At 35.4% G+C, this 17301-nt stretch overlaps 1 protein-coding gene and 1 pseudogene across 1 annotated transcript; both read left to right on the top strand.

Annotated features, from left to right (window-relative positions):
- The window catches only part of LOC149532979 (uncharacterized), a 72092-nt pseudogene extending 61357 nt beyond the window's left edge, over window positions 1-10735 (top strand).
- A 2485-nt stretch (window positions 10736-13220) lies between these two features.
- LOC149532978 (transcription factor MYB1-like) lies at window positions 13221-15294 on the top strand. The gene is made up of 3 exons (XM_089806690.1): window positions 13221-13403; window positions 13485-13614; window positions 14606-15294. Exons 1-3 carry the CDS (start codon window positions 13268-13270, stop codon window positions 15186-15188), a joined length of 849 nt encoding a protein of 282 aa, XP_089662816.1. The 5' UTR covers window positions 13221-13267; the 3' UTR covers window positions 15189-15294.
- The last annotated feature ends 2007 nt before the right edge of the window (window positions 15295-17301 follow it).

The following is a 17301-nucleotide window of genomic DNA, read 5'->3' as shown; positions in this document are numbered from 1 at the left end:
TTTTTTTGTATGCTTGGATGAAGATTAATGTTATGTTGCTAGATATTTGATTATCGGGCTTGGAGGACAGAATCCCTCTTTGCTAGCATTCTCTTCATTGTTGGAAGACACAGTCAGGAGGATCAAGGGTGTTTTCACTTCAGGAAATACACTGGGTTTCATTTGGGGCGTTTGCATGAAGAAATTTACAAGGGTTTGAGGTGCAGATCTGAAGTTAGTTATTGCTATAGTGCCGCATGAAGAGTATTTTTCTACAGTCGGCATGAACAGTATTTGCTACAGTATGGCGTGAACAGTGTTGGTATCAAGTTTACTTGTTTTTCTGGCTGATTATAAGTTTGGAGGGCTGGCCGACTACATCTGCAAAATACTACGGCAACTAATTCCAGGTTTCTTCTGTCAAATTTTGATATTTTGCATAATAATTGTTGAATACAAGTCTGAATAGTTGTTGCAGCCTTTAAGGTAGCTGTAAGTGCACGTCTACATTAAAAAACCACCCTTTATTAGCAGATTGAAAGAGTTTCCAGATTTTTCATATACTATTGAATGTGTGCCAAGTGTTTATGAAAATGTTATGATGTGTATTATGCATTTTAATGTCACTTCATAGTTGTTCGTAAATCTACTCATTGGAAAGCAATTTATTGAGGAAATCAGCTTTATGAGTTTGCATACAAAGTGTTTGACAATATTCCTTAAGTTAAATTTCTGCAAGTCAAAGTTCAAATCAGGGGAGGATATTACACATCAATAGAAATAGATATACCTTGACTAACACCTAAGGTACCCTCAGCTAGAGCTACAAAAGACTACTATGCTGAGTGGTGAGCTAAGTGCTAGGTTGAGTACTAAGTGTTAGACTGCTGAGTGCTAGAGTGCTAGAGTGCTATGTAGATTGCTCAAAGCCAATATTGTGTGCAAAGTGTTGTGTACTCTGGTGTGCATGACATGATGACATGTCATGTGATTCTTGAAATATGGGCCTCTATTAAATCATCTCTGTGACACTATGTAAAGGCATCCCCTATGTATCTACGATGTATGAATATGCATCTAAAATATCAGCTAGAAGATACAAGGCCATCTCCATATGTTTTTTCTCTCCAATGAGGCCACATATATTTGCTAGGGTAGGAATACGTTCAACTTTATAGATCTCATTAATGGGCAGTGCAGTACTTGATGATGGCTCAGAAGATGATTTGCATTGACTAGGTCTACTCAAAACATATCTACCCAGAGTGTCAGATGCAATGCTCCTAGAAGCAGATGCAATGTGTCCTATCTAATCAACTGCTTCCCTATGAGAATCCATCACAACTCTATCCACAGTAGTAGCCATCACTAGAGTCATTGTTGGGGTCCTAGATCCCACCAATGCATGATGATGATGAACAACACAAGTTTCCTTATGGTATGCATCATGATCACAAAATCTACTACATCCCTAACCGTAATATCCTAGATTATCTAAATAGTTGACGTAGTGCCCCAAACAGAACTCTGCATATAATTGCTGGGCAAAATTTAATGGAATTTGGTCATTGTTAGGATAATAACCATGTGCTACTTGGAGTCGAGGGTATATCATACAAGAAATCTATGGCACAACACATCTAGTAACCTGCTATGCCTTAACCTTGGTCTTCCCTTCATAAAATGGGAATACCTCTCATTTGATTATCTCCTTAGAAACCAAGCTCTGAACCTAGTTTAAGGATATACCAATTGAGATCTCTTCTCTAAGCTTAGCAAAATCCTATCTAAAAACTATGGTGTAAATACAAACTGTGATCTAGGTATGTCAGTAAGCTCCTCAAGACTAGTCAAAATCTACTAACATAGACCTCTATATAGATGATCTTGAGATTGCTCAATAGCTAATCTTAGTCTAGCACTCTCTATACTCAAAAACTGGAATATAGTCAACAAATCAGGAATGTGAGCTTGTCCTTATCCTTGTCCTTGTGCTTGATCCTGTCCATGTCCATGACCCTCTTTTTGTCCCTAATCCTAAGGCTGATCATGGGATGCCATCTATGGGTACGACGTGCAGACTAAATGTTAACTTAATATTATGAAATTGATGATACAGGGAGAGAGGAGAGAGAGAGAGAAAGTGCACAAGTATCTAAAGAAAGTGATGAGAGAGAGAAAGGAGAGAGAAGTGAGCTCAAAGAGAGAGTTTGGGGAGAGAAATTAAGAAGAGGGAGCAAGCAAGTGGAGAGAGAAAGTGATGAGAGAGAAGGAAAGGAGAGAGAAACTATGAGGAGAGAGAGAAAGTGGTGAGAGAGAGACATGGTTTAAGGAGAGAAAAAGTGTGAGGTGAGAAAGTAAGTAGAGAGAGAGACAAATGAGAGAGAAAGAAAGGAGAGAGAAGTGAGAGGAGAGATCAATTATGAGGAGAGAGAAAGTGTGGGGAGAGAGAGAGAGAGAGAGAGAGAGAGAGAGAGAGAGAGTGAGAGAGAGAGAGAGTTCAAGAAGAGAGAAAGTGTAGAAGGATCTAGAGAAAGTGATGACAAAGAAAGAAAGGAGAGAGAAGTGAGTGAGCAAAGAGAGAGAATTGGAAGGAGAGATAATGTGTGAGGAGAGAGAGAGTGAGAAAGAGAGAGAGTTCAAGGAGATAGAAAGTGGGAGGAGAGAGAAAGTAAGAAGAGGGAGATATTGTGAGGAGAGGATGAGAGAGAAAGTAAGGAGTGAGAAGTAAGAAAGGAGAGAAAGTGATGATAGAGAAAGTAAGAAGAGGGAGAGAGTGTGAGGAGAAAGAAAGTGTGATGAGAATGAAAGAAAGGAGAGAGAAAGTGTGAGGAGAGAGATTGAGGAGATGGAAATTAATGAGAGAGAAAGTAAGGAGAGAGAAGTGAGAGGAGAGAGAAAGCTCAAGAAGAGAGAGACAGTAAGAAGAGGGAGAGAGTGTGAGGAGATAGTGAACTTGTGTAAGAGAGAAAGTGCGAGGCAAGAAATTAAGAAGAGGGAGAGAGTGCAAGGGGAGAGCAAAAGTAATGAGAGAGTTCAAGAAAGGAGAGATAAGTGAGAGGAGAGAGAGATTTGAAAGCAGGGATAAAGTGTGAGGAGAGAGAATGTGAGAGAGTTCAAGAAGAGAGAAAGTATGAGGAGAGAAAAAGTGACAAGAGAGAAAGTATGAAGATGGAGAGAATATGAGAGGAGAGAAAGTATGATAGGAGAGAAAGAGTGAGGAGAGAGAGTGTGAGGAGAGAGAAATTGATGAGAGATAAATTAAGGAAAGAGAAGTGAGAGGAGAGAGAAAGTGATGATAAAGAAAGTAAGAAGAGGGAGAGAGTGTGAGGAGAGAGAAAGTGTGATGAGAGTGACAGAATGAGGAGACAAAGAACTTGTGTGAGAGAGAAATGAGAGAGAAGTGAGAAGAGAGAGAGTTCAATGAGAGAGAAAGTGTTAGGAGAGAGAAAGTGAGATGAGAGAGAAATTGAGAAGAGAGAAAGTTTGAGGAGAGAGTGTGTGAGAAGAGAGAGAAAGTTTGAGGAGAGAGAAAGTGAGAAGAGACAAAGTCTAAGGAGAGACAAAGTGAGAAGAGACAAAGTGTGAGGAGAGAGAAAGTGAGAAGAGAGATAAAGTGATGAGGGAGAGAGTGATGAGGGAGAGAGTATTTCTAGATATTAAAGGTAATTTTTTATTGATTTTTATTCATCTCAAAGTTTTAAATCATTTTTTGTTTTCTACATCTAATCCTATTGTTGGTCTTCTACATCTTAGATCATATTTTTAGTTTTTTACATTGAATCCTATTTTTGGTTTTGTACTCATGGTGAATCCTATTTTTGGATTTCTAAATATTTAATCATATTGTTTATTTCTATTGTTTATCTACCTAGAATTTTAAATAAACTACACATATAGTATTTCTTCCATTAACTACAAATTTAACAATATTTTCTAACATTTAAACTAAAACACAACATATAAACATAAAATTAATTATTGTATACTAAAATAGAAAAATAACCATAAAAAAAGCTAAATAAATTTGAAAACTAACTAAATATTAAAAAAACCTACTAATTATTCATCAAAATAACTAAACAATCATTAAAAATAAATAAATATTCATTAAAAATATAAGGATGAACATACTTGGTATGTTGAATGCTCAAAGGAGGTTGAATATGCTAATCTAGAATGATGGTGTAATTGCAAACATCGGGAACTTTACTCCAACCACTACTCCAAAATAGTCATTGTGAAAATGACATTTGAAAGTGGTAAATCAATTAAAAAATTAGCGCAGTCAGGGTTTTTAATGGCTTTGAATGAAGCCTTTGGGGATTCTCTAGAATTAGTTAAATTTTCAAAGGAAACCCATGGCTTCACTCAAAGCCCAAGCGGACCCGTGAGCAGCAAGGGCTTTGAGCAAAGCCCTTGGCTTCTATCAAAGCCCTTGGCTTCTATCAAAGCCCTCTCCACATGGCTTCGAGTGAAGCCATGTGGTGGCTTACATGGGAGCCAAGGCTTCACTTGAAGTGTGCAAAAAATCTTTTTCCCACTTTTCATCTCATTTTTTTGTGATGAAAAGTAGGAACAAGTTGTGTGACCTTACCCCCTTACTTATTCATCATTGTTGCAGAGGTGTTGGGAAGAAGCTTAATGGATCCAATCTGATAGGACAAAATCAAAGGCATAAGACCTGCCTCTTCTCTCACACCATAGGTGCTACAATAATTTGTTGATGATACTTTATTTTATCATATCTCTTCATTCCATGAAGTCAAGCCCTAGAAAACTTTACTAAATCAGTACAAAGAGGTTTTGGGTCAACAAATAAGTTATCAGAAAAGAAAAGGTTTACATCTTCAACTTGGAAAATGATTTTAGGCAAAAAGAGATTAGAATTATGGAGTGCCAGAAAGATGATTTACTAGACACTTATCTTGGTCTTCCACTTATATTTAAGGAGGTCACTTCCTAGTACTGGAAAGGGCTGGTGGAACGCATGCAAAGACAACTTACCATCTAGAAAGGAAAGATCCTTAGCAATGAGGGGAAACTCGAACTCCTATTGACCTCCTTAAAATAAATTTTGGTGTATTTTTGGTCCCTCTTCAAAATTTTGAGGAGATATAAGGACATTATTTCAAAGATCCAATGGAAATGTCTCTATTCAGGGATTGAGGAGAAAAGAAGATTAAACCTTGTTAGCTAGGAAAAAGTTTGTCAGCCCAAGATCTAGGGCACTTTGAACAATAGGAGGATTGATAATTTGAATAGAGCCTTCTATCTAAGGTGGGCTGGAGGCTACTAAATACATCAAGAAACTGGTGCATTATTATTCATGATTAATATTTGAGAGGGGACTCTTTTCATAACCATCTTTATATTAGTTGTCTACCCTTGGGGTCCAAAATTTCAAATAACATATTATACACCCAAAAAAAATGAAGAAGGGCTTAAAATTTGTGCTAGGGTATGGAGCTACTATAAACATTTGGGAGGATCATTCAGTTGATGAATCGCTACTTATCTACTCCAGGTTTCAATGAGGTATGGAATATTGTTCTAATCAATTTGGAGGACTAGTAAGGAACTATATTACCCCTAACAACCAATGGAAGAGATTACATATCGATGACAATCCTATGGAGACCATATTTCTCAAAGAACTTTAGAAAACTATTGATAAATGTCATATCCCCACACCTCCCATAGAAGATGTGTCAGTCTAGAGCCTGGCCCCCTTAGGATAGTTTATTACTAAATATGCCTAGACTTGTTCTATTGAGGGAGGTGATGCTCCAAACATTTGGAAGCATGTTTGGCAACCATGGATTTTTCCTAAGATTATTTTTTTCTAGTGGATAGCTTTCCATGGTAGCATTCTCACCATTTACAATTTCTAAAAAAAGCATTTCACCTAACAAATTCTTGTGTTCTTTGCAATAATACTAAGTAATCCATCTCTCACCTTCTCATTCAGTGTCCCTATGCTATGGCAATCTAGACTGAGATCCTCTCCAAATGGGAGGTTTGGTGGTGCTTCAATAATGAGCTACATTAGTTTTTTGATTGGAAAGGACCACCCCCCACCCATTCTTAAGATTCTTGTAGAAGTTCATCCTCACTTTTATGAGTTGGAAAACTTGGAAGGATAGTATATAAGCATATGTTCTAGGATAAGTAATCCCCCCCTTTGTGATGGCGTTTCAACTAATGAAGCTTTTGAAGGAACATAGTGATATTTGGCATTGGAAAACCTCCAATGAATCCCCCTAGTTATTATGATACTAAATAGACTAACTCATGGGGCCTCAGCTAGATTGTAGCAAAATTTTACAACTTCAAGATCAATGCCAAATGCAACATGGTGTGACACCCTCCCTCCACTTCACGGTTAAAGCTAAAATTTGATGGATTAGCCAAAGAGGAGAAGGTTGTAGCTAGTGGTTTTATTAATGATAAAACAAGAAGTCTTGTTGTGGCCTTTGTGGGAAGCTATGGAAGGGCATTAAACAATGAAGTAGAAGTCATGGCTCTCTTGTAGGGTATGATGATTGCACAATCTAGAAGAATGAAGAGATTAGCTATTGGAGGAGATTCTATCCTAACTATTAAAGCTATGAAAGGTGACAAAAATAACAATTGGATTTTAGGAGGTGGCAATGATAGTGGACCATGTCTATTGGGAAGGTAATAGCATGACCGATGATTTGGCTATCCACCCAGATGCAAAACTGGGCTGATGTTAGCTAGATCACACTATCCACCCAAGCTCACATGGATAGTAAGAGAAAAAATATTGGCACAATATGAATCATTGTAAAGAGTGGTAGTTCTTCATGGTGTCGGGTGGTAGGGACACCAGTATTAATATTAGTATTATTTATGGAAAGCTCAATTGATGAATTCATTATGGTGGTGGAAGGATGATCCATAGGGATTTCATTAGAGGAAAGTGGTAGCAAAGGACAAGCACACTAAGAGATCATAATTGTAACTTTCATGTGCATTGTAAAATGGGACAATGGTATATATGGCATTCTTTGAGCACAACAAGGATAGTACCCTTCATATGTGATAACATAGGGGTGGGTTGGGGAAATGTTACACCTTGTGATCATAAAATCATGAAAATTTATGACAATAGTGGTATTTGCAGTGATAAAATCCTCAAATTTTCCTTTATTCAAGTTTCTACCTGCAACACGGGTATGTCGATGGATATAGATAGTTTTGTGATTGATTTTGGAGAAGATCCCATGGGAGCTAACTCTAACATATTGAGTCAAATAAGATTGATGATTACATCAAGAACTAAGAAGCATCATGGGTCTATTTTTGGGAAGGAGGCTTTTTTACCTTCATGGTGTACATCAAAGGGTTTGATGAGCAGGTGTCCATATAGTTGGTGGATTCATGGGACAACAAAAAGGTGACTACTAATGGGATTTCTTTTGAAATCACAGAGGAACTCATAGTTAATGTGGGAGGCCTATCTCTTGAAGGAAAGAGCATTGGGAAATTCTTCTGCTCTAATGAACAAACAATATGTATTTGTGGTGGATTTTCTAGAGAACATGTTCCCGAGCCCTGAAATGTTGTTTTTAATGCTATCATGTGTTACATTCCACTGAAGGACCACTTCTAGCTGCTTTACTATCACCACTTTCCCATGTTGAACCATATTAGAAACCATTATTTAATTTCCTTCCCATGTCTCATTCTGCATTCTATGGAAGATAGTGTTTATAATATCTAGAAGATGAGGGAAGAAGGAAAACCTTTTTAATTTCTTCACCAAGCCTTCATGCTCAATCTTTACAAATTCCACCAAGCCCTCAACCCATGCCTCATTATGAACCCCCTAGCCATTTCTACCACTCAAGTTTCCAAAAACCCAAGCATTGGGTCAGCCTTGAAAAGAAATGTCAAAAATTACCCTAGCACTAGGAAGGATAGTAGTTTTATTGACTCTGACACTAATACTAGTAGGAGCAATAAAATTACTAGGAGATCAACGAAAGGGCTTAAAATGAAAAATTTCACAACCCCACCCAAAAAAAATGTGAGCCCTGAATCCATGGAGGTAGAGTCTAAACCTCCAAGGAAGAGGAAAATGAAAATGATACACACTAACTATGGCTCTAAGAGTAAGGGAACCCCTAGACCCTCCCATGTTTCTAATACCTTTGAATTCAACCCTTCCTGAACAAGACCTAGGTTAGTGATATCACTTCACTTATAAGGAATGCAAAGAGGGGTGGGGGAAAGGTGCAGGGGTCACCCCATGAAAGAGATAAAAGTAATGAAAGGATGGATAGGCTAGAGAAGTCCTTTCACAAGTTTGTTGATAACTAGGAGACCCTGTACATGAAATTTGAGACCATTGCTAAGTACAACACTAAGGTGATTCATTTGGCAACCAAAACACTATATGTTTTGTAGGTTAAAAAAAGTGGACAAGGATGCGGAAAAGGAAAGTGATGTCACTCACTCTCTCTAAAGCTTTGTGGAAGACGACTAGTTTAAGACCCCATTGGATAAACCTATGAAGGAGGAAGACAACAAAGAGGACAAAGAGGGGATTTAGCCCCTGTGCTTGTATTATTAAGTTTTTGATATGTTATGGTCCTTTATGAACTCTATGCCCAAATGGCTAATATGTATAATTTGAAGCACTGTAGGAAGTATAGCAACACTCGCAGTATGAACTATTACTATGTTTTCTTTGGCTTAGTCAGTTAGATACCATGCTTAATTTTGATGATGTTGTTTGTAGGAAGGACTACGATATTTTTTGTGAAGACGAATTGTTTCTTATGATAAGAATTAGGATGAACTATTGTAGAATGACTATATGTTGTGTGCAACCTTTTGTGACCTAGGGTCAACCCCCCTTTACCTTGGCTTCTTTTTAATACATCAAAATCCAAATAGATTAAAGTAGCCATGTGATTAAAAAACCCTTCTATGAAGGAGAACACCCATGCATAATTGAAAAGATCATATAGCAATAGATATGATTGTCAAATGCAATGTTAGGGAATGTTATAGGGAGATTTTGTTTCTCTCTTTAGATAAAAAAATGTGATATATTTCTAATGGGAGGATTGTCATCCACTAGACTAAGAGTGAGAGGAAAATTATAGAGTTATATTGTGAGACAAAAGGAGAGCAACATAATCAATAAAACATTGTTTTGGAATGTCAAAATAACGAGCCAAAGATATATGTTGTTTGAAATGGATGAAAATAGATATTAATCCAATACCTATTCACACTTGCTCTTATAATATATAATATCTAATTACAAATTTATATATAAAGTGACGAGATTAATACACGTCATAATTTTTTTTCGCTTTCCTATATCTTATCTAGACTTATACAACCTAAAGTTTCATAGTCTAAAAGTAATTGATCATTGTTTGGTTGCATTAATTTAAGAATGTAAAAATAGAGCAATTAACATTTCTTATCCATTCATAAAGCTCTGAGGTATTGAAAGGATAAAATCTATAAACAAATGTGAAATTATATTACAGTAGAAAATTAGAAAAGTCAAATACATAAAATATGTTTGTAAGATCAAGCACACAATCAAAAAGATAGAATTGAGACTTAAGACTTGGCCACCTTGGGGACAACTGTTTGCCAAGAAATGCCAAAATAAATGGGATAGTGGTCTGACAGTGTCACATCTGTCAGGGGAATGACAGGCAAATCATGATCTTCAAAAAAGGAGAAAAAGGATTGCACCGAGATCATAGCACGATCAAGATGTTTCAAAATGCGGTCAGGACTGGCTCAAAAATTGGACCAAGTGTGTCAGGCCCCACTACCATGGTAGTGGTTTGTATTGGGATAAAAAAGGCCCAATTTATGTCACATCTAAAACTAGGCTTCTCTTTCCCCAACTGTCCAATGGAAAGGTAGAATGCCATCTTTGTTAGAGGCCACTTCAACCATATTGAAGTCCCCACACAGGACCCAAGTACCTGGCGGCAAGTTGTCAGCAAGCCAAACCCACATTTGTGTCCTTTTCACAGCATCATTGGAGGCATAAACATTAATGACTCCAAAAGAATGATTGTTAATGGAGAGCAAAAGTCAAATAATATGGTGTGGGGTCAGAACCGTGCGAGATAATAGTAGAATGAAGGCGAGATGACAGGAGAGTAACTACACCACCTCGGCCAGCTTCATGCTGAGAGGAAAACATAATATTATCTTGCCAAATGATGCGACATGCAGCAGAAAGCATGAAACCAGAAATCTTAACTTCTTGCAGGCAAAGAAAATCTAAATTTCCAAGTCTATGACGGGTATCCCGGACATAGAACTTTCTGGGGAGGTCTGTAAGACCTCGAACATTCCATGAAAGGAAGTTCATGAGAACTCTTCCATATCATCCTCGTCCTCTAGAGAGAAGTAGCTATTTTGCAAAAAAGGTAGAAACTGGGTGAAAGTCAGACGGGAAATCCTCTGGACTGACAGCCTGTCATTTTACCCCTGATATCTTCGCACATCCAGGAGGACTGTGAGAACGCCTTGTTGCTGGTAGTACTATGGAAGAAATGGCAAGAGGAGTACGAGCCCTAGCCAAGGGCGAGGCCCTGTGGCTGCCTTGATCCCCTGCGAACCAGCAGGGTTTAAAACCTGCGAAACCCCCGAAACAAGTGCAATGGAAGCCGCTGGCGGCTCCATGCTAGCAGGTGTTGATACTTCTATCGAAGTAGGAGGAATCGTGATAACCGCCGCATAGGATGGCTTAGGGGCCAAGGGATTCAAGGCAGGCTTGCCCTTGTGCCCAACAGTAACCCATTTTTTTTCTTTTCCTTCGGCCTGTTTGATAAGCACCGCTTTAGACTGGAGTTTGACCTTAGGCGTAGCCAAAAGGCAATCCCTGATCTTGTGTTCTGCAGACTGGCACCTATAACAGGTGTTAGGTAGGTTCAAGTAAAGCACCTTCAGTGAGAAGGTTTGAGTGCCAATCTAGATTTTCACAGAATCCTTGAGATCTTTGGAAAGATCAACTTCAATGCAAACATGCCGCAATGTAATCTTAGTAAATTTTATTAATTGAAAAGGACTATTCATCAAAAAAAATAGACTAGAGGGACCATAAAATAGCGTGCCACTTTCCAGGTGAGGAAAACTGATGTATATATTTAAAGAAACGTGAGGGATTCGTTCTGTACAGAGGATACGCATTGATGTGGAAAAAACAAGCATACCGACATCATATCAACAACACAATAGACAGGTGGACCGTAGGCTTTCATTCCAAGTCATCATTCACGCTTGCGTCTTAATTCCTCATCGTCCACTACGCTCAGATCTCCATTACAAAAATTGTAGCTTAAAATCAAATATGGAGAATGTTAGTTGGTACGCTCCTTTTGACCTCACAAATCGTAGGAATGGCAGCTTAAACTACATTGTCTATATTCACATTATTAAGACAATGACATTTACAAACTATACGCTCTTAATTTTTTAATTAAATCTCTCGCTTGTTTGACAACATGATGTTATAAAGTGGTGTTCTTTTCCGATTTTATTTTGTTTGATATAATATTGTAAAAATAATAATTTAATTAAAGGGGACTTTATTCTATTAATTTTCTTTGTAAATTGTTTTATGAAATAGAAAATTGATGTTATAATTACTGTCATTTTCTAATTCACATCTTTCACTTTCTTTTTTGCTAATAGAATCACAATTTGATCTAATGTAATTTTAGTCTATTAATCTTTGATTAATTAGTTTTGAATTAAAATTGATACAATAAAATGATTTTGTTTTATTTTTATATTAAAGTACTCAAAGTATAAGGCGTGACTTTAATATACAACAAGTACAAGTGTTGAGGCTATTAATTAACGTTTACTACACATGGACAACCTGAAATAAAACAGAACCCATTAATAACACAAAGACAACAAATAATCAGTATATCCCCTTGTAAGAGCAAGAGGAAAAATAAAATTAATTGATGTTGTTAATAGAATATTTATAATAGGATAATTTAATTGGATGTGATTCTATCTCACCAATATTTATAAACATGCTTTGAATTAGAAAAATATATTCTTAGATTGTTATTTCATTAATGTATACTAAAATAATTTTATGAATACTCAATTTAATGTGATTCCAATATTCCAATCTTGTCAATGACTTGCTTATTGGACATAGTATTGATTTTCCTTTGTCGAGTGAAAAGGTTTTGTTGTATATCTTTTAGGTAATAAATTCTGGTCTATTACACAATTGATGAGCATCACATGATATTTGCATACTAGTGTGCTAGTTTTGGATGATCTAACTAAGGAAAATCAGCAATGACTCTCCATGCCTTTTTCAGGTCTGTCTTTCTTTCCTTTATAATTTCATTCATTTTCAGCCATTTGTTTTTTTCATCTTTTCTCTTTGCAAGCTTTCCTTTTATTTTCCACCAAAATACCTCAATTATTTTACAGCTATAATTGCAAATTTTAACATGCACACAATATCTCTAGAGGTTTCTGGATGCACATGGTTCTATTAGTTGGATCGTTGAAATCTCCCCACAAGAAATTAACACTTCAGAGGAGAAAACTTAGATTAAAATACTTTAAAATGTAAGAAAAGAAGCAAAATAAAATAAAATAGGCCTATATAATTTTTCATGCTTTCAATTTGAAGGATACAAATATTAATGTGAAGTTATAATCATTAGATCTATAAATAGTATAAGATTTTTTTAAGATGACATAAATAATTGGATGACTTACTTTTTACTATTTGTAGTTCTTATCTTGATTTAGTATTCTTACATTTTCAAATTCCATATTATGACTAATTTATTTGTTCTTATCTTGATTTAGTATTCTTACTTTATAAAATTCCCAATTATGACTAATTTCCCTGGTAACATTATGAAAATATAACTATATAGTACGTCTTCAAAGACCCAATCCCTTGTTTTTCAAATAACTGGAAGTACAGATGATAAATATGATATTATTTTGTTCACTAGTTTACCAATTCCGTTCATTAGTTTACCGGTTGGTGCAAAAGCTAAGTGATAGAAGAGCACGTGATCAATTATGATATGGTATTCCTAATAATGAGCAGATAGACTGTTGTAGCGAAATCCTACAGTATCTCTAACATGCGGAAAGGAATTTTCTATTATGTCATTACTGTATGTCACGTGTTTGATGCTTGTATGTAGCCTTGAAAGTCTATATAGATGGCGATTATGGGCTAAATGGGTGCAAGCATTGAAGGCTTCCGTTGATTATCGGTATGGGTAGATCTCCCTGCTGTTCTAAACACGCAGACCTCAATCGAGGGGCCTGGTCTGCCGAGGAGGATATGATTTTGAAGGAATATGTCACAATTCATGGTGAAACTGGATGGAGATCTCTCCCTAAAAACGCAGGTAACCCATGCATCCAGTCTCACCTTTAATATTGGACTCTTACAATACAGCATGTTCTTAAAAAGGGGTTTCCTTGTTCAGGATTGAAGCGGTGTGGGAAGAGCTGTAGATTGCGGTGGTTGAACTATCTTCGCCCTGATATCAAACGCGGTAACATCTCATCTGATGAAGATGAGCTCATTATTAGGCTCCACGGGCTCCTTGGCAATAGGTACCAATTTAATGTTCTGATTCATTTTGTTTATACAGTACTCAAAATAACAGCTATAACAATGGCTTCCTTTGTCTGATGAAGATAAGCTTATTATCAGGGTCCTTCACAATAGGTAGGAGTTTAATGTTGTGATTTAATTGTAAGATTGACTAGGGAATGGTATACCATATGCTGATTTAGACAAACGTACACATCCTAATTTAGAAATCAGAGTGATATCTTAGCATATTAAGAGAAAAACAACAGTGATTACCTTAGCCAAACATGGGAAGATTTGTTTGTTGATGAGGTCATAGCTAAATGTGCTCCCAGCTATCAGGTAGTAACTTAATGTTCGAAAGTAGGAGTCTAGATTTTGATGATAGATAACAGGATGGAATCAAAATATCGATGGGAATATTTGTACATGTTCTAATTTAGAAACAATAGTAATTCTTTAGAGATATAATGTAAAGAAAACAGTTAGTATCTTTGTGTGTTGGTGTAGCCACTATATCACTGATGAGATACCTTTGCAATCCCTTTTCACCAAGTATATGTTTTGCGGGTACATGTTTGTGGTGTGATGACAAAAACTACATGGTAACAAAGCACAGATAATCAGTTTGAATCCCTCAAGCCCTTTCCGGCTCCATCCTATGCCCGTCCTATCTCATGTGATGATGTGAAGCTCATAATCAGACTACAAATGCTGCTTACCAATACATAATAGCAATAATTTTAAATATTTAACCCCATAAAAACTCTTGCACACCCTAAACAATTGATTGTGTTACTAAACATGGAAAGGTCTCATTTGATGAAGAGGAAGTCATAGTTAGACTTTGTGTTACTTCCCAATAGGTAGCGGCTGACTTCTTATAATCACAATCCTAACTCTGAGATATTGACAAAATTACATAGTCTAATTTTGATAAAACGGAAATTATATATGATAAAACAAGTGGAAGACTAATAGATATATTTGTGGCATGTATTGCATATGCAGATGGTCTCTGATTGCAGGTCGACTGCCTGGTCGAACAGACAACGAAATAAAGAATTACTGGAACACCCATCTCAGCAAGAAGCAGCAAAGAACGGTCAAACCTTCTGCTTCACCTCATAATGGTGAATTCATGAAAATCACTCCTGTCAAGGCAACTGCGGTCAGAATTGCAAATGTTTGCAGAAAACATATGGGCAGTGATTATTCAACCCATAAAACTACTGAATCAGTAAAGACAATGAAGTCGCCAAGAACTTGGTCTGAATTTCTTGGAGGGGATGTCATGACAGACTACAATTCTGAGTTAAGTAACTCTACAATGGCTGCTGGATTAGGACAACCTTTTCCTGATATTAGTGGTCAATACTCTCCTGAAGATCTCACAATGGATGAGTTGGATCAGTTAAAGGGAAGTCCTACCAATTTTATTGAAATGTCTAGTATATATAATGGCTTTGGACAAGATGATGATCACTGGATAAATGAATTCCAAGATTTCCAGATGTCATCTATGAGCAAGGAGGATGATTTTAGTATTGGAATGCATCAAATGTCTTCCCTCCTGATTCATGACAATGTTTAACAGCCTACAATATGTTTTCAGATTCAGAGCTGAGATAGTATCATAATTTGAATGGTATCTAGTTAAGATGATATCATTTTTGGAATGGTATCAGTTTCATGTTAAACCGATGCATCTTAGTTCACTTCTTAATAAATAATATCAAAGCATAGTAGTAGAGTGCTAGATAGTACTAAGGAACACTGTGAGAATGTTTTTAATATACAACCACTAATGGAGATGATAATATGTGTGTCTTTTTCTAAAATGTAACTTTGAATATTTAAAATGGTTTGAGAAATTAAAAATAATCAAAACTATCAATATATTCCTATTGTTCAAATTAGTGTACAAATCATGTTTAGAACAATGCACTGATCATATAGAAAATTTAATTTTAAGCTGTTAGTTATTACTTGATCTATCTTAAGCTTTGTATGTAAGAGGACAAATAGTTAAATTTATCTTGAAGTATTGGTAGATCTTCCAGTTTCTACTGTTACCAATATAGTGATGAACCTCTGCTTAAGATAGCTTACTCCTCATTGTGTTTGACTCAATTTCCTCAATCTACCATTCACAGTTGGAGTTCTGGTAATAAGTTTATTGATTGATAATCATTAAAAGAAAAGGGTCTTGTACTGTAAGGAATAAAGTCGAACGACCACATAAAAGTTCTGGTATTTTTCTTGGAGGAAAATGATTATATTACTTTATTCTTGAGAGTTTTTGAAACTTGGAATGGTAGCTTGAACCTTCTCCCTCCGCATTCAGCAGCATATTTTAGCAAACGTCATGCTTTCAGTTCTCATGTTCCGTTGGTAGTGGCTGGCATACGTATAATTGGAATCCAAGTAATCTCTTGTCTGATGCCTTGAAAGCTTAGTACATGGGGTAGGCTATTCTGGACATAGAATGTATCAAAAGTCAAATATTTGTTTTTTTCAGATCTTTAAAATATAGTATCATCGATTTTGTTACTGTTTATCATTATAAAACATGTAGATCATGAATATCAAATGTTGAAAATTTCAAAAAAATCTATTGTATTTATTGGAATATGATTCAGTGTTTTAAACATTACTTTTTATTAAAATATTTTTTTTTTACTATCTTGTAACTTTTGAATTCATCATATTTTGCCTTAAATTTTAGAATATTTCTTTCTTAATAGCATTCTATTTTCAATTACTTATGTATATTATAACTATTATTTATTTCTTTGTTAGATAATATTATTTCTTGACAAGAGGATACAAACATTTATGAACATGAGAAAATGAGATTCATCTTCTATATTTTTTTAGGCAACCGATTAAATTATATTTTATCTTCATCTTTGAAGCAAACGTTGCACACATTATGAAATTATATTTTCTTTTTATTAATTTTTAACTAAGATTTCTCATTTCACCATATATTAGAGATATTTTTGTTATTGAAGATGCCAACAATTAGTCAATGAGAGTAGCTCTTGTACAATTTTATTATTATTGTTATTTAATGGTCAATGAGTCTACAACTATGAAAAAAATTAATAATATCTATTTCTTAACATTATTTAATATTAGTGCTTGTCTGTACTATTGTGACACATTTTGAAGTTTAGGCTTTAACTAATGATTACATTTTTTGATTTGTACGATTTAGAATTAATTGATTTTAACTTTTGTTTGCATAACATAGATTCAAGACTTTTGACTAATAATAAATATTTTTGTAAGATTTGATTGGGTGAATTCATTTAGCTCTTACATTGGTCGAGTTTGATGGATCGAATAGTTGATTTTTTAAAAGTGAATGTGATTCATTTTTAACATTTATTTTAATGTAAGTGGCTTGGTTTATATTTTTATATTTTAATATTACTTTTTTATAATATAAATTTTTTCATTTAATTAAAAATACTAAAACAATATATTTCTTATATTATATAATCATTTAAGAAATATTATTATTATTATTTTAAAATTTTTTTTATTTTTTTATTTTTAAATCGGCAAATAGCCAAGGCCTTGATTAATTTTATTAATTTAATAAATAAGATATAATAGCTTCACTCCATTCAAACAGACACTGGTAGGAAAGAACGAAGAAGAAAACCTCTATTCTAGCATGGGACAAATCTCCTATA

The sequence above is a fragment of the Cupressus sempervirens genome, chromosome 10 (genome assembly GCF_028749045.1).
Source record: "Cupressus sempervirens isolate cs-2001-9-10 chromosome 10, ASM2874904v1, whole genome shotgun sequence".
In the NCBI taxonomy this organism is placed as follows: Eukaryota; Viridiplantae; Streptophyta; class Pinopsida; order Cupressales; family Cupressaceae; genus Cupressus; species Cupressus sempervirens.
Note: the sequence above shows the minus strand (reverse complement) of the source record. Positions and strands in the feature narration are given on the sequence as shown.

Bases quoted from the DNA above. Each gene is read 5' to 3' on its own strand.
- LOC149532978 (XM_089806690.1), top strand. From the start codon at position 13,268: ATGGGTAGATCTCCCTGCTGTTCTAAACACGCAGACCTCAATCGAGGG. The intron at 13,404-13,484 runs GTAACCCATGCA...TTCCTTGTTCAG, and splicing joins ATCTCTCCCTAAAAACGCAG to GATTGAAGCGGTGTGGGAAG. The intron at 13,615-14,605 runs GTACCAATTTAA...TTGCATATGCAG, and splicing joins CACGGGCTCCTTGGCAATAG to ATGGTCTCTGATTGCAGGTC.